Source organism: Polypterus senegalus, chromosome 5 (genome assembly GCF_016835505.1).
Source record: "Polypterus senegalus isolate Bchr_013 chromosome 5, ASM1683550v1, whole genome shotgun sequence".
Lineage (NCBI taxonomy): Eukaryota > Metazoa > Chordata > Cladistia > Polypteriformes > Polypteridae > Polypterus > Polypterus senegalus.
The window spans coordinates 208,339,648-208,366,666 of record NC_053158.1 but is presented as its reverse complement, the minus strand read 5'-3'; the positions used below and the strand labels follow the sequence as shown (position 1 = coordinate 208,366,666).

At 55.6% G+C, this 27,019-nt stretch overlaps 1 protein-coding gene across 1 annotated transcript in view; it reads right to left on the bottom strand.

Annotated features, from left to right (window-relative positions):
• The window catches only part of kmt2ca (lysine (K)-specific methyltransferase 2Ca), a 74,136-nt gene that overhangs the window by 27,375 nt on the left and 19,742 nt on the right, over window positions 1–27,019 (bottom strand). Inside the window, 20 exon segments of the mRNA XM_039754155.1 lie at window positions 178–287; window positions 519–683; window positions 770–951; window positions 2,346–2,450; window positions 2,533–2,634; window positions 6,493–6,609; window positions 6,823–6,942; window positions 7,565–8,157; window positions 8,278–8,385; window positions 8,520–8,653; window positions 12,743–12,918; window positions 14,783–14,897; window positions 15,186–15,357; window positions 15,488–15,650; window positions 15,794–15,900; window positions 16,031–16,146; window positions 16,631–16,810; window positions 17,158–17,269; window positions 18,551–18,651; window positions 26,303–26,467. Coding sequence (XP_039610089.1) covers window positions 178–287; window positions 519–683; window positions 770–951; window positions 2,346–2,450; window positions 2,533–2,634; window positions 6,493–6,609; window positions 6,823–6,942; window positions 7,565–8,157; window positions 8,278–8,385; window positions 8,520–8,653; window positions 12,743–12,918; window positions 14,783–14,897; window positions 15,186–15,357; window positions 15,488–15,650; window positions 15,794–15,900; window positions 16,031–16,146; window positions 16,631–16,810; window positions 17,158–17,269; window positions 18,551–18,651; window positions 26,303–26,466 — 3,142 coding nt within the window. The 5' untranslated portion in view covers window position 26,467.

Below are 27,019 nucleotides of genomic sequence, written 5' to 3'. Positions count from 1 at the left end.
AGAGGGCAATCTACTCTACCCCTTTGCCACCACAGGCTGTAAGAGATGAAGTGCCAGGGCCAAAGAATACTGAATGAGAGGACCCACTTGGCTTTGCATGGTGTTAACACCACACCGTCCTGCTCTTTCTGCTGCCAGGGTGTGATGTCCGTTACACAGATGACCTTTAACATTTACCGTGAGCCTGGACACTGAAATTTCGGCACATAGTGCAGTCAAAGCTGACGTCAGCAACAGCCTCCAGCTCTTCTTCACTGTTGAGGTTCTCGCAGCAGGCATGAATCCATCTGAAGAAACGAGACAAACAGGCCTGTCAGCCAAGGTGCTCTGCCCAGGGCAGGAGTCGTCACATTTGGAAAGTCCATCTGCATGGCCTGTGCAGCTCCACATTAGAGAGAGTCGCTCTGGGCAGGGGTACAAAGGCAATGCCAGCATTCGCAGTTCACCAGCCCAGACCGGTGGCAAAAATGCTTGAGAGCAACTGAGCTGGGCGCTCACGGCCACAAGACACTACCCACCTGTTACACTGCTGGCACTGCACAATCAGTTCATCCTCCCGATAATTGCGGCAACAGACGGGGCAGGTGGCCAAGCTGGCACAGGGTGCACATTGCGTGTAGTTGTTCTGCCACTCGCACCTTGGCCCCGGAGTTGTGGCACCACAGTGTGTGCAGCAGACGCACCTGTGAAGACCAGAGGGTTAACAATCAAACCTTCCGCCAGACAGCGGTGCACCACCCGGCCCAGCGCCACCACCCAGCCATCTCACCATTTGCACTTCCAGCCGCCCTTGGGCACCGTCTGCAGGGGAGGCTCCAGGCAGTAAGTGTGGTAGCTGATGTCGCAGTCATCGCAGAGCAGGAGTCGCCCCGGGTCTGTGGCTTTGCCACAAGCCTCGCACACCGTGCATTCTAGGCAGCGCCAACCTTTACTCAGCACTACCTTGGTGATCTGAGAGACAGACAGACAGACAGACTCATGAGGGCCCATCGCCACCAGCAATGACACTTCACCCTCATGCTCGGCCCGACCATTTTCAGTTCATGAGGTGGGCACGTGTTGCCCCTTTCTGTGGGCTCTCTGTCAAGGCCTGAGCACTCCTGAAGTCACCTTCAGAGGCCTTGTCACGTGCCAATGAAATCGGGCAAACAGAAAGGCTATGCTGCGAGGCCACGGTAGGCGTAGTAGACACGCGTGACAACCATGACCTGCCTGTGCCAGCCATACCTCTGTGTCGGGGGAGGATACTCGGCACAAACTGGCAGCAACTCAAGTGAGCGCAAAACTCTTGTTAGTGCCCTTTGGTCTGTACAGCCATTTTGGACCTCGGGTTCACGGTGACACCAGGCGGTGACACCAGGCGGTGAGTAGGGACAGCTCTTCCCAGGTAGAAGTCGCCCATTTCTCCAGTTTCTACACCTCATATCACATCTGTTTCCACCTTCGGTGCTAAAGCGGAGCTGCTGGCATGAACAAGCAGGGTGCCACACACAAGTCAGCTCTCCATTTATGGGTTACGCAGTGAGAGCGGTCAGTCCAGCAGTTGACCACCGGTGAAGAGTGGTCTCTGCAGGAGGGTGACATGTGAGTTACAGGGGCACGGCATACATCAGTGTGTCGTTTACCACTTGTGCACGGTGTCAGATGCCTCGCACCGGGGCAGCAGGAATGGGCACACTCACCTGAACCTTGTCCTCCGAAATGTCTGCCAATGCTGCTGGCCACAGCCAGTGAAGGCTGCCAGCTGTACCTGCACTACACTGAGCTTGGCCTCGCCACTCCTCTTCCTACCTGCGCCACTGTCGGCTGGCTGTCTGCCTCCCGCTAACCACTGTCTAAACTCCACGCCAACTCCTCCCGAAAACGAAGACACCAGCAGCGCCTCTGGGGGCCAAAAGACAAACAAAAGTGTAGACGTTACTCGGCAGAAGGGCATTCCTGGCCTCAGCTTTCTGCCGCCTGCACGCGGAGGGTAGCGTGGAAAGGGGGCACGCGGAGAAGCCACTCTCTGAGCGTACGCTACACACGCAGCAGGGGTGTGGAAGGAGCGATGAGCGAAGAAGCTCCAGTGTGATGAGGAATCCACCTTAGTTTGTTCAACTAAACGCTCCTGGTGGTCCTGGAACTGGCAACTTAGCCAAGACACCTCCTCTCTTAAAGGGCACCGATATGAGACAGACACAGAAGCGTGCCATTTGTCATTGCAGGTGAAGCAAGGCACGCTCAGCTTGGCCCAACTGTCACATGACAGACACCTCGGTGATGCCACACCAATAACTGGCAGGCCTTACCCGCCATAAAATACATTACAAAACCAAATGGGCAGCTGGGACTGTCGGACTTACCTTAATACTGACGCAGTACGGGTGGTAACACTGGCCACACTGTGAACACGCCAGCAAGCGGCCCTCTACACCTCGGCCAAAACTTCCACAAACCACGCACATGTCCTAAAATCAGAACGAGAGACGCCTGTCATTTGACGCTGCCAGCTGGTACCGCCAGGCACAGGAGTGCGCTCTGCCCACGCACCTGTTTCAGAGTGAATCGGTCGCTGTTCGAGAAAAGCACCACTGTGTTGTGCATCGAGTTTTCTTCTTCGTCCTTGACCGACGACAAGTCCAGCAGGCCCACCTACAAAAAGAGACAAGTGACTTCAAGAAGGAGGGTCGAGGGGACCGCGATGACTGTGACCAGCTGGAGGCTGGCAGAACACACGTATTCTTGGCCCCCTGAAATCTCAAGTGAAGCAAGGAGGTCTCGCCTGATGCCTCCAAAGTGATGCCAGGGGTGACATTAATGCTGGAACACAAATGACAACTGTGTGCCATCTACTACGGAGGGCAGCTGATCAAGACAGGCCACGTGCTTTCATTTTCTTAAGACTGCAGACGCACACCGGCGGCCAAAAGGCCCACAAAATACGCACCAGAATCCTAAGTGGCCTGCCACAAAACAGGTCTCACCCCAGGGGGCCTGACCCTGCCAAACTGGGAGACATGGAAATGGAGACGAAGTTTCAAATGCAAAAATCTCAAATTATCTCTCACAAGAAGGGGGGTCTCGGTGGCCCCCTTAATTAATAAAGAGGAGGATTTTATTAACAAAAATAACACAAAGAAAAAGGGTCAAAAAGGATGGACCTAAAGGGCAATGCCCATCCACCTGGCCGGCCTCAAGTCACAACCCAGCAAAGCGAACCAAAGAGCACCACAAACAGACAGCCGGGGACCGCACAGACCTGGGGGGGTGGTGTCCCTCAACTCAACCCTGATGGGCAACATAAAGATAGTGAAAGAAACCGTACCCGCTTATCATCACAGCCAACACGTTAGAGCTGTCGGCGAAATGAAAAACTGTTTCAACAGAGATAACCAACCTGACAAAGGAAAGGGGCAGGACCCTAACCCTAACCAACCTAATCCACACTCTAAAGTGCTTCACAGAGACGTTGGAATGCCCGCTGTCCAAAAACAAGCCCTGAGCTGCTGCTTGCCATCGTGTCTTAAAGTAAAAGCCGACGGAATGTGGGAGCGCGCCCAGCGTTGGCGGCCAGGTGACTTCCTGCCGGAACTCTCGCCGTGTCGTGTGTACTTTTAGTATTTCGGTGACATTTCAGAGCTTTGTAAGTGTGAAGACACCGAAGTCCTTGTGGTGTCCATCTTGCTGGGCCCGTCTGGCCACACAATGCGACGACTCCATGTTCTCCTGATATTGCGACACTTCCGGTGTCATCCAAAAATGCACAATCAGAGGTCACGTGCCCGCGGGTGTCATTTGTTACTTCAACCTGCACTACGTTGTTTTATTGTAATAAATCCTGGTCTTAGTTTGTGACCAGTAAGCCCACCACACACATTTTTGCCACCTGCCCACTCAAACTCTGAAAGCTTCTTTTCTTTTTTATCGGGGATTCTGACTTTGGCCGTTTTTAAATTCTGTTAAAGTCCCCACTTGGCAGGCGTTTGTGACACAAATAACAGAATCGGAGATGTCAGTTTGAAGAGCTACAAGCATGCCATTTTTGTCCAAAGCTGAGTATCAGGCAGCTTGGCACACACTTGAGGAGCTCCTCTGGCAACAGGAATGACATTAATGACACAGTTGTGACATCCAGCTATAAAACAACATCTGACATTATGTATACACAGTGGGGACAAGCAGCAAACTCCAGAATCAAACCTGACCTCGTGTATCATCACAATGTTAGCACCTTTGTGACGGGCGGCCTCGGCCTCTACCCGGCCGGGATGCCACCTGGATGGAAGGAACGGGAGAGAGAGAGAGGGAGAGAGCGAGAGAGCGCGTCTGCGAGGCATTACCTCCCCTGGGACGCTAGAGGGCGAAACCACAGACTCCTGCGGGGCACACTGGGAGTTGGAGTTCGGTTGGGTTCTGTGGGGGCCACCAGGGGGAGCTGCAGAGCCCATAATGGACTTCCACCACACCTGGCAGGGACTCCAGGTAACAGTAAGGAGGCACCCGGAGCACTCCCTGGGGTAGAATGAAAGGACTGGCAAAGAGAAGGGACGTGCCGTGTGGCAAACTTGTGTCTCAGCCAGTCTGCGCCCGCTGTAGGCACCCCGGTGGGTCACACTATTTATAGAACATCACAGGTATTCAAAGGGGTCCTGAAATGAATGGCGACTCAAACTTTTTTGGATGTGTAGGCCCCTTGTCCTGGGGGAATATCAACAGAGAGTCCAGGGCATGGCAAAGATGGGCATATTAAGCGGCTTATCAAACACGTCCGGCGCCCACCTGCGTCTTCTGTTGGATTGTTTCAGTCGCATTCTAGAAAAGAACTCGGGGCGCACCCTGTCCTACCATGGCTCGACATCACGACATCATTTGAATTTAAACCGCGTCCGCACTTTCTGTATTCGCTTAACTCAAAATGCGGCTAATGCTGGCTGTCGATGCTCAATGGCGACATGCAGGCGGACAGCGGTGTCGTGAACAACCAGAGTTACCGCCAAGCGTGGGGCGAGAAGCCGAGCAGGTGTAGGACGACGGTGCCAAGCGACTGGCAACAAAGCGGGGAAAAGCAACCAATGACGCACTCGAGAGAAGGTGCCGACATGGCGCTCACACGGAGACTCTGGGGGTCATGATTTGGGGGCGATGGAGGGGTTGTCAGGGTTTAGTAAGAGTGCTGCTGCGTTTTGGCCGAGGTGCTCGCTTTTCTTGGCCACATGACACGTGTGACTGTGGTTGGCGAGCGGTGTGCCAGCGTTTGTCCCCCCACGTGTGTGTATTAAGTGTCCCTCAGTTGAGGGGTGTGTGTGCAGAACATGCCTCACTGTGACTTAGCGTACCGCTTGGCTTCGTGCTTGAGGACAAGCTGCTGGGGTTCAGTCCATGCCCGCCATGCCCGCCATGCCGTATCTACGCTGCCTGCCTGCACCTTCGTTCTGTTTGTGTGCAACTCCTGTGTGAAGAAGGACAATTTGAGGGCCACCATGAGCCGGACGTGTCACGACTTAATCGTGGTCTCGGTCGACAGCTTAAGGTTCAAAGGTCAGGGGTGCCCGAGAGAAAGAGAAGGCAAAGTGAAGTGTAACGATCCAAGTGAGATTAAGAAACAAACAGGAAAAGAAAGAAGAAGAAAGCTCCGCATCCAGAGGCGTTAGAATCTGGGAGGACGTCGGCCATTCGATGGCTAGACGGGCAACACACCGCAGTCCGCCATGAGCCAGACGGTCCTCACGCTGGCAGCGCCAGCTGAAGACCACCCATCAGCGCAGATGTTGAAATAAACGCCCAGAAGGAGGGCGCACATCAGCACTCCAAGTCTACCCACGTTGAGAAGTGACATCACCAGCCAACATCGAAACTGAACGTATGCGTGTGACGTCAGCTCCGCCGATGACACGGGTGGCATGTCACTGCAAAGGTGCCAGCAGCAGGCCACACGAGGCTGGGATGGCGGAAATTCTCTAATGTTGACTGAATTTCAAGTCCTTCATCGCTCCAACTTCCAAACTATCAGCTGCATCTCCCAGAGTCTCACGTCACCCGTTTTCCTTGACGTTGGGTGAAAAGTGTCACAGAGGGGCCTCACTGAAATCCACAGACGAAGTCAGTGGCTAATGACGAGTCTCATTTCTAGAAGGAGGAAACGGCCAACAAAATGGACGCCAGCACGTCACAGTCCCACCAATCACGGCTCCCCTCTGACCGAGCGTGAAGACGACCCAACAGCAGCTCCAGTTTAGGGTTAGTCAAGTCTCATCTGAAATGGCCCCTTCAGGCCGCCTCATTTCCTTGGCGATGCACACGGTTAGCCCCTGGACGTGCCTAAGGGGGCAGTGGCACTTATGTCGGCACTTGGACGCCATGCTACTCCACTCTAAAGTCGGACGCTAGAGCAGAAACAATGAGGGCCGACACCCACAATGCTTTGTTCTTCGTAGGTCGCCACTGATAAAAGACCCCTGGCCACGGGCGTACCCAGGTAGTTAGACACACAAATGTGAAACAAGACATTACCCCTGGTGCCAGGATGGCGCCGATTCCGTTCTTTAACTTTGCCCGGCCTCGTCCCCCTCTTCCAGACAGGTTAGCCCCCCTGGGCCTGCGCTTTCCAGGAAACCCCGAGCCTCGTCCCTGTGAAGAAAGTGCAACGTCAATTCAGAAGGCTGGATAGGACGGTCACCGCTGCGGGGCGTAAGGCCAGCATGCACGGCCCCTCCGACACGGCAGATGAGAGCCAGTCCTGCGGCAAGGTCTGCAAGATGGCAGGGCAGTAGCCACCCGTTTGGCTCGCTGCCCGGCCCACATGTGGAACACAATTCACACAACGTAATGCAAGTCATTTACCACTTTGATGCTCCACATGTTGCTGGCCGAAGGCTGCCGTGACCTGGGGGTGTCCCACCCCTCGCATCGCTCCGGTGCCCACAAAGGCGAACTCACAAGGTTATGGGTATTCCAAGCTCCCTGTGACATGGCGGGTTTTAAAAATAAAAGTAAACATGGATAAAAGGCAGCAAATGAAAAGTACGTGCAAAACAAAAGCAACAAAGGCAGCATGGAGCGGCCGTCTGACAGCGGGGTCCGGAGTGCCCCTCGAGTCCGTGCAAAGGAACAAGGGGGCCACCATAAGGAGAACTCAAGATGACCAGAGCATCGGCACTGGACAAGCGAGCGAGCGAGCGCTGAAGATGGCGGGGGCACAGAATGGAGCATGCTGGGTAGGCATGCGTGTCGAGAACTACAGGCAACAGAAAATGGGAAACAAGCTCGTGAGTAAATGCAGCAGAACTGGAGGCGGGCACTGGGGTGGGCAGGCCACTCACTCGCCTGCTTTCACAATGTCTGTGCCCACCACTTCCTGGCATGGGACCGAGGGTCGGGATGGGCACTGGCACTACATAAACAGGAACTGTGCACCAGTCCCCAGTGGGAACAGGGTCAGGTCAGGTTAGGATGGCTGGGAGGACAAAGGCTGCGCTCCAACTGATGTTATCTTCCGGCCTGGCGCCGTCGCCCATCTACACTCGGGCTACCAATGCCTTGCTATGGTAACGGGGAGGGCAGAATGAAAGGGGTGGTGGGCTACCTGTCTGATCCTTGGCCTGCCAGGAGAGAACTTCCTCTTGGTGATGGCTGGTTTCCCCATACCAATCTTAGGAGGGACTGGGATGAAGGGAGGTGGGACAATGGGCCCAAGTGTTGCCGGAGGTGCCACCAACTTGCTGTTGGGAGAAGGTTTCTCTGCTGGAGAGCTCAGTTCTGAAAAGCTTCTCTCACTCGCTGGGGTACTGTCCATTTCAGAGACCTCTTCATCATCCTCATCTTCCTCGTCCTCCTCATCCTCCTCCTCCTCCTCCTCGTCTTCTTCTTCTTCTTCAGCTCCCCCCTCCACAACAGCCGCGTCGGGAGGCTTCAATTCCGTGGGGGGACACAAATCCATGGGCAGTGGACCAGCTGCATCTGCAGCGCCGCTACCTTCAGCCAGGCCTTCCTCAGGCAAACCGCTCGCTTCCTCCTCCTCGTCCTCCTCCTGCTGCTGCAGTGACTGGCGGCTGGGGGCCTCAGCCAGATTGTCGCTTTCCTGCCCCTGCCCCTTGGGATCACAAAGCTCTGCAGACAGAAGTGCGGCATGTGAGGTCCGTTCAGGGATGGCCGCCTCGTCTTGTGCAACATCAGTGGCTTTGAGTAAAAAATATAAATGACATTAAATAAATAAATAAATAAATAAAATGTTTCCAACCGACTAGTAAGGAAGAAAGACGGGAGAGCAACGGCGGGGCCTCAAGATGCTAAACTTACGGGACGCTGCCAACCCTCCTGGCGACTGGGCCTTCACCTCCTCGCTGCTCGTGGCTTCTCTTGTCGTCTCTTTAATGGCTTCACTTGCACTTTCACTTTCTTTCTGGTCTAAAGGAACAAAACACAAGATGAGTTTCTGAGGAGAAGAGTGCACAGCACCGAGCTCTAGGGGGCTCCACGGACCACCTACAGCTTAGGAGTGGCAGATGACTGGGCGCAGACTGGCATGAGTGCCCACTTACCCACTCGTGCAGCCACCTGCAGCTCACTACTGCCTTCCAGCGGTGCCACCTTACAGTGGGGACACACGTAATGCTCTCTCGCCCTCTCCAACGTCTCGTCCTCGGCAGGCTTCTCACATTCCAGATGGATCCACCTGAGAAGAAGTCGGACAGAAAAGGCGTTTTTGGAGCGTCTCTGCTCAAAGATCGGCGTATCAGCGTGTCGAGCTCACAACACGTCGGCGAGGATGCCTGACAAATAAATGTCGTGCCGAGTGTACTTTGGAGACCCCGGGCCACAGCCGCCTTTTCAAGCTACAAGCTGCCATCAAGGAGCACAAGGTGAGCCACCTCCGCCCGATGCCCCCTCTGATCATCCAGCGTCTGGCAGACCTTCTGATTTCTCAAATTAAATAAATAAATAAATGACAAAGATGGATATGGCGAGGGCGTTAGAAACAAACTCAAGACGCGGGTGAACAACTGCAGGGTAGTCGCATACGATATGAGACAAATGACAAGGAATACAGCAAAGGTTTGACTTTTAGGACTTTACAAGACGCCGATTTTAGTCGACCGGGTTGACGTCACGCACACCTAACAGGACTACCGAAGACAGACAGACAGGCAGACAGAGGGAAGCTGAGCGCACATCACCAGTTTTAGTGTCGTCCGCTTTATAAATACTCCGCACATCTGCTTACAAAGGCGGCCTTCTGCTGCTACCCACCTAAAATCGGGGGCCCCGCGCCAGTTTGAAAATCGTAGTTGGATTCCTAATAAGCTATACGGGTACCGAATTATCAGATTCTTCTACTAATCCCACAATTCTCGGCGCTTGACGTTCTGCACCACTACCCCCCGATCAAGGCGCCATGCAGCCCCCTGAGATGACAAAAATGAAGGCGGGGGTCTCGGCCGTCCACAAGACCAACATCGTCAGGTACGATCGTGTCAGGCCTGGAAGTTAAGAGAAACGAATTAAGAACATTCACCTTAGACAATCTGCGGTGGGCTGGCACCCTGCCTTGCGCCCTTCGCTGGCTGGGATTGGCTCCAGCAGGACCCCCTGTGACCCTGTGTTAGGATACAGCGGGTTGGAAATGACCGACCTTGGGCAGAATGGCCACCTTGGACATTTGAACGTCTCTCTCGTTTTTCTGCTACTTCTTCTTGACCATCACGGCCTGATCTTAATGGTCCTCTTGTCATCTGTCTATAAGGCCAATAAGGTCAATGCTGACCAGATACCCCTCAAGGCCTGGCGTGGTGCACCTCGTGAGCCCCACCAACTGACAGATGATGAACTGCTGGGACGTTTGAGGTCGCCAGAGCAGGGCAGCTCCTTCACTTCTCCACCTGCTGCCATGTTGTTTTGGACTGGCACCAAACAGTAGGACCCTAACATCCCTGGATTTCCGACTGAGAATGTTACGTCGATGTAAACCCCGGGACACCCACCATGCGCGTACAATTAGTCTTCCTTTGTCTGCGCTAAACTCCAAGCGTTCACCCACTTGTGGGCTCGGCTCTGACGGCCTCCTCCGTATCGGACCTCCCTGCTGCAGTTGGAGTCAAGTGCCACGTTTACTCGAAGGTGGCCCTCCGCACACCGTGTCACTCTGGACAGTCCTGCCAGCCGTTTCTCAGACGACCCCAGCAGTGACTTTGGCGTGTATCGCGAGAGCGGCAGACGACACTCCCGTGGGCCCTTTCAGAGGTTCAAGGCGATTAGCCGGAGACGCCTTCGCCGATCTCTTCAGACGATCAAACGTCACTAGAAAGGATTCAAAACAAGCAGCTTCTGTCTGGTGACTAAAACCCACGACTCACAACGGGACCCCAGACAAGCTGGGACCACCCTGTACTTGGGATGACCTGGACTACAAAACTTAGAATGGACAGCAATTACACGGACAAGCCAAAAATATTTCATTTCAACCAAACCGGGACAAACTTTCAATGTGGGCACGGCTGAGAAGTTCAACCTAAAATGTGAACGAAAGTGAGGAGGAGTAAGAATACTGCGAAGATGGGCACTCGGCTGAGACGACGGAAAAGAAACTCAAATCAGACAAAAACTCTCTTGTAAAAAATGAGGTCAAGAAAGCAAAAGACGACCAGGAGAGGCTCCTTCAGCGGTACAAGGAAGAAAATGGCCAAGCAGTCACAACAGGGGAGAGCTGGGGTCAGCACTGGCACAGCTTCACCTTTTAGAAATCTTCAAACTGGGAGAAGCTCCAGAGACGAGGGTTCAGGGTGCTGGGCCACTGCAACTTTTACCTTAAAGAGACGTCGTCGCCCAGGGGGTCTTGCAGAACGTCGTGCCCGTTAGTCAGCAGGAAGGGCACAAGAAACAGATACACAGGCGGCAACATTCAGAGTTGAGCTCTTTGTGAACCCCTCGCACAGGCTGCCCATTCAGACCTACAAACAGCTGCCCGCTGGGGTATGCGTGTGGCACATGCCCACCTCCAAAGTCTCACCTGGAGCTACAAACATGGGACATCATTAAAAATGTACCACTGAGGGAATGGGGGGCCCTCACGTGCAGCAGGGGCTCAGCCTCGGACAGCCCATAATACGTGAGAAGTCCTCCGAGTCAATGGATTGATACCCCCCTGGAAAGCGCAGAGCAATCGGGATCAGGACAGGCAAGCGGGGGGTATGGGGGCGGACACAAAGCACCAGGAGCCAACTTTATTAATGACATCTGAAACGTCTCGCTTTGTCTGGACACGTTTTAGTGGATTAGCCACACCGGTGCCAATCTGTGGACACGCCGAGGCCTGGCATTGCGCTGCACAACCGCCTCCAGTACGCTTAGCGTTGGTCGACTGGTTACTGCTACAGATGCGCGGCTGCTCTGCGTTTTAGCTTTGGGCAGGTTTGGGGAAGGCAACTGTCATGTGACAGAAACTCAAGTCAGAGGCGTCACACCGGAAAGCAGTCTCTGTCTCCAGCATGCCAGCTCGGGCACATTGGCGGATGGTGAAGCTCAATGTCAGTAAACGTAAAGTGGAAACGTGACGTGTGACTACACAGCAGGAGCTGTGAGACCGAGGGGACGCCTTACGAGAAGGACTTGGGAGTTGTGGTGGACTCTCGACTGCCAGCCAGTGTGTCAGGTTATATGGCGCCTTGACGCGTGGAGTACAAGTCTGCACTGGTGAGGCCTCATCTGGAGTCCTGGGTGCAGTTACAGGGCTACAGAGCTACAGGGGACGAGTTACAAGGAAAGATTAGAAGAGCCGAGACCTGACTGAAGGGAATTGATTAGTGCAGCGGATCGAGACGGTGACGTTAAAATGAGGCCATCGACAACACGGGGTGTCTGTGAAGGGTGAACTTCACGCAGAGACCCGTGGAGAGCAGGACTTTAGGGACCTTCACAACTCCACTCGAAGGACTGGCGAGCTCATCTAAATGCTCAACAAGTCAGCGGAGCGCTTAACCTGTCCCGTCCCACGTTGACACACGCCATGCTTGGGACATCTTAACCCTTAAACCGCCGGAGCTGATCAGCCCGTGCCGTATGTTCGTTGAGCAGCCAGCTCGTGACCACTGGCGCCCCCTGGCAGCACCAGACCTGCCTGCCTGCCAGCCAGCCAGCCTCAGCGTTGGCCTGTGTGTGCTCGCGTGCAGTTGGCGCAGTCGGTGATTTCCTGAATGTCATCACTGGCGTCCCTCGCACCTTCTACATGTTACTCCAGTAGTAAACTGATCCGAGTTGCAGTAATTATTTCACGCAAAGAGCATCGCAAAGTGTTCTATTAAAACGTCAACTGGGACATTTCCTTAAAAAGTGCGGCAAAAAAAAAAGTATGTGGCAGTTTAAGGGTTAAGCTTCCATAGTGCAGGAGGGCCGTGACAGGAATACAGAAGGCACAGCAAACAGACGGAGGGCATGGTGCCGTTAGGCAGGGGCACCGTCGCCACTTTAACCTTCAGAAAAAGACGACACGCAACTGAATGGCCTGATCACCACTAATTGTTTTGTGAAAGGTGGCACGTGCCCAGCGCCCACCAACAGAGAGCAAGAAAGAGGAGAGGAGTCAATGAAACTGGGCATGTCCAGATAACAGAGCCGAAGGTGCCGCCCCATCACACTCGGCAGACGTACGTGCAAGGGGACCGAGTGCTTACCCTGGCACATCTGCAGACGCCCCAAACCACCCGCGCGCTGCTCTCTCAAGGGCTCTAAACTGTGAAACCTGCCGAGCTTCCCGGACTGGCATACCAACCTTTTACACATCTGACAGCACATCATGTCCTTCTGCAGGGCGACGTGGACGGGCCTCCGACACAGAAGGCAGGCCAGGCTGTCATCGGTCTGCTGGTAGCAGTTGTCACACAGTAAGGAGTTGTGGTGCCACTGGGGGCTGCTCCGCGTGCCACATTGCTCGCACACTCTGCACTTCTGTGGGAAATGAAAACAAAGTGGCACGCTGTTAGACAGTAGCCCTCCTCGAACACTAAGCCCTCTGTTCTGCCACCCTGCACCCCCCAGCCCCCACACTTCTGACTTCATTCTTTCTTACGAGACAAAGAGGCGGCTCATTAAGATTTGCCACTCGTTTTCGCTGGAGTTCTAAGCCAAGCGTGAATTTCCGATTAGCTGCTAAAGACGAGGCTCAGAGACGCCAATTCAAGGGCAGGGTCTCGCTCCGCATCGTGGGCAGCCCACCCGCGCGATCCACATGCACCGTCGCTCTCGGGCACCCATCGGTCAGCCAACATGGCCGTCATTACCGAGCACCCGATTCCGATTCCCGTCCGGCCCTCGGCGACTCGCACCAAGACCCCAATGACGTGGGGCCCCCCTTTCGGCCTTTTTGCCTTGAACGGAAGCCCACCAGTTCCATTCCAGGTTTTCAGTTCTCATCACGTAATCTGCTGCTGGGTGTCGACTCTTGGAGCAGACCGGACTTCACAAACGGGGGGATCGGGTGCCCCGACCACACCTCTGGCAGGAATCCACAAGCCACGAATGGACCGCCTGCCACGCACGTCCACACAGCAGGAGAGCGATCGCCGAGTGTGCCATCTGTCACCCAATGCCGTCGGGTAATGTCACCGAGATGAGCCGACAAGGGAGGACAAATCTCACATGAAGCCAGGGGACATTTCCGAAAAAAAAGTGCATAAGTGCTTTTATTAAATAATCAAAAACAGCGTCCAGCCAAAAAGTGCAGGGCATCAGTTTCAATCAATCAATCAATCAATCCCGTTAAATACATCCATTAAAATCAGAGGTTGCAATGGCGTCTCACTGTTGACGATCCTAGCACATCATCTTCCTCCCCGGCTCACCCATAGAACCCACAACTCCAACAGCAACGCGTTCCTCCAGCCGCCTCCGCCTTGGCTTCCTTCCCTACGGACGTCACTGGCAGACGTCGAGATCGGCTCTCCCCCCGTAGTCGCTCCTCAGATCCCTCGGGAGGGCACCTGCCTGGCTCACCCCGAACATTCATGGGGCAGACTTGCCCCTCGAGTGCCACCGCCACACGCTCCTTTTTTCTTCACCTCCGACTATCTCCCCATCCTTCCATGTCTTCCCCTTTTCTCTGGTGTCGACCCGTATACGCGCACACACACACACACATACACTCTCGCGCACACACACACACATACACTTGCGCGCGTTTGGACCCAACTCCTCATTCAATGTGTTTTCTTTCTTTTCAGGACTGAAGGCATCAACACTCTGAATGAACACACGTGGAGTTCGTGCTTCACAAAAAAAGGTGAAATAACTGAAACAACGCGTTTTATATTCGAGTTTCTTCACAAGAGCCACCCCCCTTTGCACACTCTTGGCATTCTCTCGATGAGCTTCAACAGGCGGTCACCTGAGATGGTTGTCACTTCACAGGTGCGCCTTATCAGGTTATTTAGTGGAACTGCTTGCCTTATCACTGGGGTTGGGACCAGCAGTTGTGTTGTGCAGAAGTCCGGTTAGTTGGACGGCCATTTATGTTTCAACAGGACACCTCCAGGCTGTGTAAGGGCTATCTGACCAAGAAGGAGAGTGATGGAGTGCAGGAAATGGTCATGAAAAGAAAGAAACCACACTGAATGAGGAGGTGGGTCCAAACCTTTGGCCTGTACTGTGTATCCATATCCATCCCCATATCCGCGCAGCGCCACAGGAAGCCATTGAGGTAATCGAGAACGAGCGCAGCCACACGTGCAGGTGCCACTCGCCCCAACCACGGCTATACGGATTTCAAAGCGGGCCTTTTTTATTGGAAGCCGCTATAGCGCAGCGGGCGACTCACTTTACATCTCCAACCATTGGTGGGTATGGACTCCATCACAGGCTGCAAGCAGAAGGTGTGATAGCCCTTGTCACACGTGTCACACACTAGCATCTTGCTGTCTTCTCCTGGGTTTCTGAAACAAAAGCAACAAAGGAACACGTGAGCCGCCCAAGCAGATCTCCCTCACGCAGTCTGGAAGAGGACAAGCAGCTGCGGCAGCGGCCGGCAGGCACATTCACCTTGGCCTGTCAAGCTGCTGCCACAAGGGGGTAAGTCAGTCCTAGGGTGCCACCTGCCTAACTCAGTTGCAGCCCTGCCATCACCCAACGCCCTCGACGCCAAGGCACAGATCACGAGCCACTAACGCACGACCCTTTGGTGCCAAAGACATCCTTCCTCCTCACGCTACACCTCAACTTACCTGCACGTCTGGCAGATCTTACAGTCGGGGCACTGCCATCCTGCCCGCTTCAAAGGGGTCACTGCAATGTCCAAACATAACCCATGGTAATGCTGCCCACAGCTGGTGCAGAAGAGCTGGTCCAGTAGGTCACCTGCACTGTCACAGACAGCACAGTTGGCTCCCTCGTGTGCTGTTGAAGGAAGGACGGGAAAGAAAACACAAGCGTTACGACGGCCAAGTGGCACTGCTAAAAAAAAAAAACCAAACCACGAGGCACCCGGCGAGTTGGGCCACCAAGGCCCGAGCCAAGCGGGACTCGCCTTTTTCGACAGCCTGCTCGATGTGCTCCGGGCAGAGAAGACAGTGGCTCTGAATGTCCTGAAAGGTTCCTGCCGCGGCCGCACACGGGTAGTGGTACCAGCGATGGCAGAGCTCTTCACAGCATCTGATGGTGGCTCCAAGGCGCTTGCAGTATGTACAGTGCTGCGAGGGGACAGCAGAGAGCACAGAGTGCCTAACGTCACTTCAACATTAAGAAATGGAGAGCACGGCAGATGAAGTCGGGTGGCGGCGGCGGCAGTGGAGCTCTGCTTGACGCTTTGCCTTTTCCCCGTGGCAGCTCTTACCTTTGTGCTCCCTGAGTCGACTGCTCTGTCCACATTACGCAAAAGGTCCTGCTGCTGGCAGACTCCATGTGACCAGACGGCACAAGACTGGTGGGCCCAGCAGTGTCCTGTGCACAAAGGAAGAAGGACAAGGATGCCAAAACTCTACACAGACAGGAACAAAAAGGGAAGGCGGTGGCGGGGCCAGTGGGCCACCGTGCCACTCGCGGGACAACAAACCGCCAAGGCTCTCCTTACCCGAGGGCTCGAACAAGTGCGAGAGGTCAATGTCATCTGGGAGGCCGACCTGGCCGAACTCTTCTAAAAAAAGGCCCGTCTGCTCGTCAAAAGGTGTCTCGGTGCTCGGCACAGTGCTGTGGGCAGCAAGGGGCACAACGTTACGATCGGACACACGCCTACCGTACACGGGGACAGAGAGAAGACTCCACTCAACTCCCAGAAGCCCCAGCGCACTCCAGCATCCTTAACAAGTCCCACCCTGCGGGCTCCCCTGACTCACAAAGCAGAGCCGGCAGCAGCAGCAGCCAATCACAGAGCGCCGGCGTGAACAATGCACGGCTGCCTGGACGCCGGCCAAGAGAGCACTTGGCGCACATGACATCATCAAATCCCCATGGTGGGGGGTACACTCACTCACTCACTCACCACGAGGCATAAATGTCACCAGCATGGCACCGCGCCAGCTTGGCTGCACCCTGAATGACCTAAAGTGGCCATCGGCTCACACGCCTGATTGGCCAGCCGTGAAGGTGCCCAAGTTTTACTCACAGGCAGGCACAACACAAAGTGGCCAACCAAAAGAGGCTCTTCCTCACCTGCTCTCTTGCCCGCACTTACTTGCTCTGCTCCTTCGCTCTGCACCCGAGGCTGCCGCCGCCATCTTCCTCCTTCTGCGGCGCTGTCCCCCTCCTGGGCCGGGTGCCCTCTGCGTAACCAGGAGTGGGGCCGAAGCGTTTCAGTTCCCCCTGACCCAGAAGACTCCGCTCACCACAGTAGCAGAAGGCACACAGCGGCTCGCTGCCAACAGTTGAGGCATACAGATTAAAAAGGCACGACGAGTGCCACCACACAGATATTACTGGACCCCGCCACCCTCATTCCATGCCAGTCTAGTGAGCCCCCTCTCGAAGCCCCTCAGGAGGCAGACTGGAGTCAGTCTGCGACCTCCCCTCCCCCACGTTCCAAATTAATGACACCTCCCCGCTGCAAGCTGCCAGGGGGCTGCGAGGCCTGGCAGGACTCATTTATCCTGCTGTCTGTTTCCCAGCATGCTTTGCTCCGTCATTCACATCCCCCCGCCACCCCACCCCACCCCACCCTCCCCCTTGCCGACTCTGACTCAGCACAAGCCTCGGCTCTCCTACCTGCTTCCCATTTCTCCGCCGGCAGGCTCAAGTGGCAGAGGCGGCACAGGCTCCTCCTCGGTCCTCTCGGCACATGGGATGGGCATTCTGTCCACAGGCTGCGCTTGTGTGTCTGTGGGAGGAAGAAGGAAGGGGATTAGCGGCCGGGCCGGGCACTGCACTGCACTCCATCTCCTCTTGATACAAAATGTGCCAGAAGAAAGGAGCCCACCAGCATCCAGGCAGTCAATCATGAGGACGAGTGGGCAAGAGTGGGCACAGAACCCAGATACGCACGCCATTAGCGTCTGCCACACGAACGGGTACTCCACCATGTGCTCATTCACACAAACATGTAACTGCGTGGGGCAGGTGAGGGAGGAAAGACAATAAGCACAACCTGAAAAAGATGGCACACAGGCGGGCACCACCGCTCTTCAGGCCAAGGCAACTGTATTTTGGTACAAGGTTGGCGATGACTGAAAGGGCTCATGGGTTCAGAGGAGCACCGACCTTCACGGCAGATGGCAGGCTTAAGACTGCAAAACGGTCAACAGATCTGACCAGGTGGCTACGGGGCAAGTCCAGTGCGGCACTCGGACCTCTCAGTGGGCTCTCTGCCATCTCTTCTGCCAATGGCGTCTCGTCAGACAGCGCGCACACAGTGGTAGGCGCTGTGCGGGTGCGTGGGAGGGCACAACAGGAGGTCTAGAGATGCCAGCCCCGGCCAGCGTCCTTTGGCTTTCACCATCCTATTCACCGACACAGACAAGCGGGGTCAAGTGGAACAGCCAAGATGGATGGCACAGTCACCTGTCATTTCACGGTCATCGACACAAATCGAGGCAGAGGACAGCGGCCTGACAACGTCGAATAAGACGCCGAGAATGCTGGGACGCTGCTGGTGCTGGTGGCGGCTTACAGGTGTGGAGCGCAGACACCAGCAGCAGGCACAGAGCAGAACATGACAAGGACAGGTGGCACACGGCCCTTGAGGAGGTGACCACCAGACACGAGGTGGTGGGCTGTGACCCCACTGAAGCTTGGCTGGCATATCCGCCTCCTAACTACACGTGCAGCCAGGTCTGTGTGCCATGAGCCTTCACAAAACAAAGGGATGCCTCAGGAAGACGGGCACCCTAAAACACACAGGGAACGTGGCAGGGACGCCAGGAGGAGATGGCGACTCCTCGGGATTTTTAACGTGCAGCAACCGCTCTTTAATCTCTCGCCCAACTAAATAATTGTCACCGACAACGGAGCCGATGGGCAGCACTCACTCGCTCGCTCCCACACACACGCCTGGTCGCAGGTGGCAAGCTTGTACCACGTGTGCAGCGGCCAGCACCTCGACACAACAAACTCGGGAAGATGCCAAAGCCCACTGCGGAGGGCTGCGAATGGACAGAATCACCTGACTTGCCTGCCGGCTCCAGCACGGGGTCCGCTTCTGCTGGTCCCACGCTGTCCATGCTGTCTTCATCGTCCAGAGCCGCCTTGCCTCGACTGCGACACCTGTGACCAAAGGGAAAAGCGAAAATCGAGGTTACTGCGAGTGTCACGTCGCCTCAAACCTCCATCGTTGTGACTCCGGCATGGCGGACCCGACTCTGAAGAAACGCGCTACACACTGGCACGGCTGCCCTCTCAATGGAGGAGCGAGGGCACCTGCTTCAGGTCAGCACAAGGTGGGACGCTCAGCCAACTTTTATGGGGCCCACCCGTAATCCCCGACATCAGCCAATAGCGAGCCAGCAGCTCCGGGCAGACTGTACACCACCGCCTGAAACCATGGCAACCACGAGGCTGATGGCAATGCCACGAGCCACACCTCAAGTCTCATTGGACAGACAGACAAACATCACTCGGGGTACCGACAGGAAACGGAAACTGGGGAATGGCCTCAGACTGGCACCAGCATGGCGACGACGACGGCATGCCAGGGCCTCACAACTCTCCGCCAGTCTGTAAACGAGACTCATCGGAGGAGGCACAAAGCGGCTCCATTTCAGCTCAGCACCCGCCTGCTGGTGACACGTGACAGGCTGCCACTTAAAACCACCGGGCAGGAGCTTTGTCTTAAAAACAAGCCAGCACTGCTCCTTTGTCCAACCAGGTATGCCACGGCAACACCGTGCCAGTTGGAATCACCAAACTCGCGCATCTGACTTTTAAATACTAAAACTTTGTACGCCTTTACAATTTTCTGGATCTTTGCCCAAGTCTTGGTAAGTGACAATGACAGGCCAATTACACAACTGACAAAAAATGAAAGGTGTGGCCGTGTGCCCCGCTTGGCACCACGGCGGGGGCTGCCAATCAAAGCCTCTCTGTGCGCCATACAGGCGTCAAGGACGGGAGCGCTGGAGGGGTCTATTCGCGCGCGATTTCGGGGGCAACGACCTGTAAGGCACTGGGGTTCATTCGGATCCGAGCGCTCACTCCGACCGTCGGCCGTGGCCATCTTGACATGCGGTCGTCCCTCAAAGCCACCGCAGGCACCACAAGCTCGTCTGGCGTCGGTTTTCGACCACACGGACTGCGCATGTCCATCCGTCCGCCCGCGCCATCGCATTCTAGGCTCGCTGCGGCTTTCCAATATGGTCATCGTAACTGGCTCTTCAAAATGCTGCAGCTCTGGCCCACCGTGACCTCCGTGGACTTTGAAATCCAGAAAGTCCCCCAACTCTCCACTGACCTGTGACGCGCCAGGCTTACACAAAGAGGGTCTCCTGCACTCAATCCTCACGATGGAGGACCCCGCCCGGCTCGGACCACCGTCTGCATCAACAAGGAGAACACGTGAGGCTCCATCGCCGTGAGGTAACGGGGCGGGGCGGGGCAGGGGGCGAGACACACCCACACGTGAGGGCGCGCGTCTGAGGCATTCACGGGGGAGAAAGGGGACAAACGAAAGGAAGAAGAACGACGACGGAGGTGAAGGAGGCAGCCATGGCGGCGGGAGTTGGCGAGGCTCAGATGGGCAGCAGAGACCCGAGCCCGGGTACAGACTGGGGAGCCACGCTGGGAGCTGTGGGACCATAGAAGGTGGTCGGCTGCACCCGTGGGTTTGACGTCTCTCTGCGCTGTAAGACTCAAGCTGGGTAAGCCGTCCATTTTGAAAGGGACTCGCTTGATTGATTGATTGATTGATTTTTAAGGACAGTCTCACGTTTTAATGGACCGTTTGTTTGTCTTTGATCTCCACTTTACGCCATCTCTCTCTTTCTTTCTTTCTTTCTTTCACTGCGCGGTTTGTACTTTTCTTTAGATCTGAAATCTGAGCGTGGGCACTACTGCACCTACCCCTTGCTGTGCGTCCTCATCGGTTATCGGTGGCAGCAGCAGTTCAGCTCGGACTGGCACTGTCCTTTAATTAAATGTGCCACTAACAAGAACCCACTGCCCATAAAGAAAGCAAGTCTGCAGTTGGCACACATGGCCACTCCTGCGCTTGTGGTCAGATGAGAGTTTGTGGCCAAAGCTTAGATAGATGAGTGATGGGGACAAATGTGACACGAGCCACAGATCAAGAAAAGCCACACTTCCAATGATGCAGCAAGAGAAGCCGCATGAGCAACGACGGGCAGGAACTGGGCATCTGGGTAGAAATGATGGGCAGGAATTGGGCATCTGGGTAGAAACAGAAGGAAGATATGGCGGGTGGAAAGTCCAAGCACAGGCTGCAGCCAACCCCGTCAGAGTTGACCAGGATGGTGGGTGGTCCCAACCACAGCTTAGGGGGGCTCAGGACTCGCCACGGCAGCAGCGCCCCCTTCCTCCTCCTCCTCCCGATTTACAAAAACTAAACCTCAGAGTTTCAGGGCTTTGAACTAAAAAATGTCAGGGTTGGACTTGAAGATTCCAGTTGAATTCGACAGTGTGGTGACCTTCTGAGCGAGGACCACGTCACATCGAGTCACTTGTGGCCCACAGAATGACAAGTGTGGCTCTCCTCTGGAGTCTGTAAAGCCCTGGCGGGGTGGAAATGAAGAAACTCCCGTAATAAACGAAAAAATGAACGGGGAGCCGACAACCGGCGGACGAGCGCCACACTGGACAACACATGGAGATGAGCAAAGGGAATGAGGAGACAGCTGATGAAGACCACGTGGCCGAGGTCAGCGCACCACGTCAGAGGTCACATGACCACACGCGCCGGCCTAAAGAGGAGACGAAGATCAATCAGGTACACGGGCCGAGGCAAAGAGTGCGGGTAAAGCAGGCCAAACTCATGAATGAGGAAGAGGAGGAGAAAAAAAACACACGGAATCACAAAGGTGCCACCGGGCACAAGACAAACGGCTGAGTTGCTGAGCCTGAGAAGTTTGTGGTGAAGGCCAAGAAAAGCCATCAGCCTCATGTCATCAACACGACGGGACTGACGAGTGGTGACCGGTGCTGGACAAGAGTGAGCGGGAGGCCTCGCGCCGCTGGCGTCACCCAGTCACGTGCCCAAACATGCCATGTTGTCACACAGTGGAAATGCAGCGGGCACATTTCAAATGAAGACCCGCCTCCCTACCGGGAGCTCCTTCATTGGCCAACGCTGCACTTGACATGACGTCGACAAGGCAAAGCGCGGGGAGAGACGAGTGCGGGCATCAGGAGGAGACCCCCACTGCACACATGCAGGGGCAGCTTGAGAGAGCTAGAGAAAGAAAAAGAAAGAAAAAAAAAAAGAAAAAGAAAGAAAGAAAGAAAAATAAAGAAAGAAAGCTCACACACACACACTCGCTCGCTCGCTCCACCGGTGCCCTCCAGAGGTTGGGCTGCCATGACGGTTGTGACTCCGCAGCCTCCCAGCCTGAAGCTCCCGAGTTGTGGGAAGTCAGAAGAACACAAGCAGTTTACGATGAGACTGGCGCCAGCATGCCATCGAGACAGAGGGCCCGGCGTGCCACACGTATGGACCAAGGTAAGCCAGTTCAAGTTGCCAGTTGAAAAGCGGCCGTCACTTTCAAAACCTGAACCTTAGGACTTACAAGAAGGACCAGCACGGCTCTGACACAGAGAGCAGAGGATTGTGGGATGTGGCCGGCTTCTTTCTTTCTTTCTTTCTTTCTTTGTTTGTTTGTTTGTTTGTTTGTGAGATCTCGGGGAGGTAAAACAAACAGCGAGTGAAGGGTCCGCTGATCTGAGCCGAATGGCAGCTGCTCGGCACTCGCGTGAAGACGAGGACGACATGAAAATCTCTCCGTGAAATGAGAGCCACTGCAGGCCCGGGGCAGGGCCACCTCGCAGATCCCCAAGGTAGCCACTTGGACAATGGCCGTGCCCACCCCAAATCTCCAGAGGGTCCGAATGTTCTTCCAGATGGCATTTATTCATAAACGTTTGGGGGTCCTGCCCTCGTTAGTAGAAGACGATGAACAAGTCAGACAAATATGGCTTCTCTTCCTCTTCGGCTTCTGTTTCCCCGTCTGATACGACAAACTGGCATGCCCATCTCCTGTGGGTCCAGGCCTGTGTGTAGCAGACAGCTGGTAGCCCACAGGACCTCATGAAGCTTTAGGGTGCCGAAGAAGAAGAAGGCTAAACCTATGAAACGTGAAGCAGCATTTAGAGCCAAAATTCCCACGATGCCTCAGAAGCACTCGGCCACGACAGACTGGCCAGCCACGGCGTTGAGACTCCTGAAGCACACGGCACCTTCCAAACCTGAGTGGAGCGCGGGCAGACTGGGTGGCCAAGTGGACAGACGAGGCGTGCAGCGAGCGGTTCAGGTCTTCCATAAAGCTGCCGGCGCACGTGGAGACATTTCATTACGGCTCTTTCTGTTGGCAAGTTTGGGTGGCAGCGACCGGGTAGAGTGGGCTCTTCAGGCTCAACGTTCTTCCAGCACGAGCCCAAATGAAGAGGACACGTGACTGGTGCGGAGGCTGGCAGCTCCTCATTGACGCAGTGCAGAAATCTTCTGAGGTAACTCCAGAGACAGAAGCAAAGATGCCAGTGACTGAGCGGGCACTGGAGCTGGCGCCTTCAAATCCCAACCCGATGACCCTCCGTCAGTCCCAAGGTGACCACAAAGCACCCCGGCCAAACGCCTATGCAAGACCCTCTAACAAGTTGGCCAGTACCAATGCTTACGGGGCTCCACAAAGAGCCCACCAGCATTGCCAAGATGTTCTGATGATCAAGTCCCAGTGGACATTTACTCCACTAAGATGGCATCACGGCTGGCGGGAGTGTGAATGACACGCTTGTTACCCAGTCGACTTGTCTAAATCATTTCCTACAACTGTACAAATAGCACCAAAATGGCGGAGACTGGCAGGGCAGAGCGGGGCAGGCAGGCAGGCAGGCCAAGGTCCATCTAGGTGGGACACCAGGCTTCAATGGCCCACGGACTCCTGCACAATCCTTCTACACCCAATGCACTGCCTGCTGTTTAGTGGGTGCACACTTAACTGTAGTGTTGGCCGTGCCTGTGAGATTCAGCTGGCACGTCGCTTATTTAGATATTAGAAACCGGTCAGACAAACTGGCACACCGTCACTCGACCCTGGCACTCCTTCGCTGTTCCGAGTGAATGCTGAGCTATTGAGGACCTCGGCCTTTCACGCATTCATCTTCTGCATTTGGAATCCGTGTTTTCCACTGCAAGGTTGTAAAGAGCTGGCACTAACCTCAGAAGCAGCGGGCACAGGAACCAGCTTTAGTCAGGTAAACTTAAATGGGGACCAATTTTCAACTGACCGTGGTCAGGAAGTGGTGCAGGAAGGGCAGGCAAGTCAGACTGGCCTGGCATCTGAAGACGAGTGCCCAAAAGTAGGGGGCGCTCATGCCAGCCAAGGGCCACTCTGAAATGTGGCATTCATCCCGCACAACTACTGTCGCTAGGGAGGCCACCAAGTCAACGCTGAAACCCCAATAACACTTTGTCGGCGTGTCGGTAGAAACGAGTCAAAGTCAAATGTGAGGGCCAACTGCAGAGTGCCACTCAAGTCACGCCTGGCAGGCACGGTGCTCGGGGCAGACACGGACAGGCCTCTGTCACCGGCACCAGTATGCGGGGTGAGGATGTGGCCAGTCGGGTGGCAAAGTCGTACGAGATCGTCAGCGAGATGAAACGCTTGGTAACACGGTGGGTGGCCCGCTCGGAGATGTCACATTCACTCGCCGACCGTGGTGGGCTCGTCTACAGATGTCTGCCCGAGTGTCCGTTCATCCTCAGACCACCCCGTACAGTTCAGGGGCGCAGCTGAAACCTTACAAGCATCCACAACTCCACAAAAAGGACGGTCGTGGGTGGAAACTGCAGACTGGCAGTGCCAACAACTGCTGTGGCGAGCCTCCATTTGTGACGTGCGCTAACAGAAACACGCAGTCCGAAGGGTGGGCAACGATGGGGTACTTCAAGCCATTAAATCCACCAAAACGTGACACGTGTGCAGGCGGCGCCGTGTCGTCCTTCACAATTAAAACACACAATCAGCCAAATGCCCGACGGCCCCCTGGCGCAGCCCCCACTTCTCAGGCCAGCTTACAACACACGACAACAGCAGACTGCCCCTCGATTCAAGACCATGCATTAAAAGGGTGGGCAAGGGCGTCAACAGCTGGGGTGACAGGCGTCCCCCACTCCTCAACATTTCGGTGTTCGGGGGGGAGCGGGCGTTAGGACCCCCTGACAGAGGTTACTGTCATGTGGCGTGTCACGCTAAGCCAGGGTGGGCGAGGTTAGCGGTTTGACCCATCTGAATCGTTAGCGCAAGGCTAAGCAGGGACAAAGCCCAGTGAGTGACCCACGAGGGCTGCGTGAAGCTGGGACGGACTCGGGGGTCCGCGACTCTCTGATCATATCGATCTCGCAACAGAGTTTGAAATGAGACCATCCCATAATATCTCACACATTCCCAGACTTGACGTGCGCTCTTCGTCAGAGCAGTCAGGGGGTCCGTGGTGACGTCATCCTTTGTAAGTCCGACGCTTGCCTGGCACTCTTCAGAAGGGTGGCAAGCCCAGCAGCAGCTCTGTGCGCAGACACAACTCAAAGTGAGCGCCTCCTGTGGCGCGCGAGGGTGGGCACCTCACATTATGTACCACAATGGCAGCACAAGGAGACACAAGCGCGGCCAAGCAGGGGTTACAACGTTCTGGACCTCCAGGCCAGGGGGGGCACCACCCAGCGCGTGTGAAACACCAAAGAGCCCGTCAAGTCTGCAGTGGCTTTCAGGGCACCACTCCCATATGTCACAAATAAACATTCGCCTCCCGGACCCTGGCATAGGCCAGGCAGATGCCACCCCCCCCATATGGGACGGGTCCGCCCGTGAAGCGCTGATATTTAATTCATGGGGCTTTGTTGTGCCGCCTTCTGCTGCTCTTCCACAATCAAACAAATCCCAAGAAGCGCACACTCAACTTCTCCTGCTGCCCCCCCCACCCCCCACCACCCGCCTGCCCGCTCGCCGACAGGCTGCTGCCTAAAGTAGATCCAGCAGGGAGGGAGACTCGCAAAAGGCGGCGCGGATCTGAACTGAACTCCCCCCTCTCTGCCTGGCACTCTCTGCGGCCTGCGTCACGCCCCGGATCCTGGGCCCAGAGGCAGCTGCGAGCCTCAGAGGGTGCCACTGCCCTCCCTCCTGCCACTACAGGCCACCCAGAAAGGTCACAACTGCTCAGCCAATGAGGTCACGGGGCGGACGCGCTTCAGACGATCAGAGGCCCCTGCCAGTGTCGGTGCTCTGCTGGCATCTAAGCAGTGACCAGGACTCGTTAGCAGTGGCGAGCAGGCGGCACGCCAGGGTCAGCGTCATGGGATGCCACAGGCAGCGCGGGCACGAGGATCTGCCAATCGGCAGGTGGTTCATTTGCCGAACGGCCCAGGCGTGTGACGTCCCCACGTTCAGGACGTCACCCTCTTACCGTTTGAAATGCTCGCTCGTTGGCACAGAATGGAGGAGACGCCACAAACACCCGAATGAAGACTAAAAGCCCCCCCCCAGTGATCCCCACGTTATCTGCTGGACACCTAGCTTGGTCATCCCCATGCTGACCCCCCAAGGCCGGGCGCTAGCAGGCCAGGAGTCGGAGGAAACAGAGACGAGGGGCACCGGGGCCACAACCACACTGACCTGCCCTTCCCGCACTCAAGGGGCACGCAGATCCCGATATGCCCGGGACTGGAGCAAAGCCAGAAGAGCCCGGCCCGCCAACTTACTTCTTTCGGGTCTTCTGTGGTACAGCGATGCCATCTTTGCGAGGCCTTCCTCTCGGCCGCTTGTCTGTGTTGGCTGGGCTGCCCACAGGGGTGGCCGCTGTGCTGCCTGGAGCTGGTGAGGGTCCGTGGTCAGAGGGCTCCAGAGTCTTGTCCTCTGATGACATTCTGTCGGGGGGCAAAGTGAAGAAAACAGGAGAGTCTATTAGCAGAAAACATGCCACCTTCCACAGCTCCCCCAGTGAGGGTACCCTAAAAGATGCCAGCCCACACATGCCCAACACAGACAGCCTTCTTTGGGACCGTCACCTTCCTTAAATCTGGTCACAAGCACAACAGACATACTTGGCCACACCGTGCCAGCCAGCTACCCTCCCTCCCTCACAAAGACCCCCCGCTGATATGCTCTGAACTTGAAGTCTCGCTTGGTCTCGATGTCCCCTCGATTCTCACGTCCCCACCTGCAGTCCGAGAGATGGCCAGAGCATCCCATTCCACTGCATTTGGGTGGGCTCCGAAGTAAGCAGCTTTGAGGGACCACTGAAGATCACCAACGGGAGACCCGAGGAGTGAGCGCTGCCCTACTGCCAGCGTACATGCGGGCACCGACAAAGCATCAGGGGAGAAGCAGAGCCGCTCCGGCAAGGGATGTCAGCCCAGAATGCACCTGCATCCCAGCGGGCACCCCTGGGCTGGCGCTCATCCGGCTCCTCAGCTGGG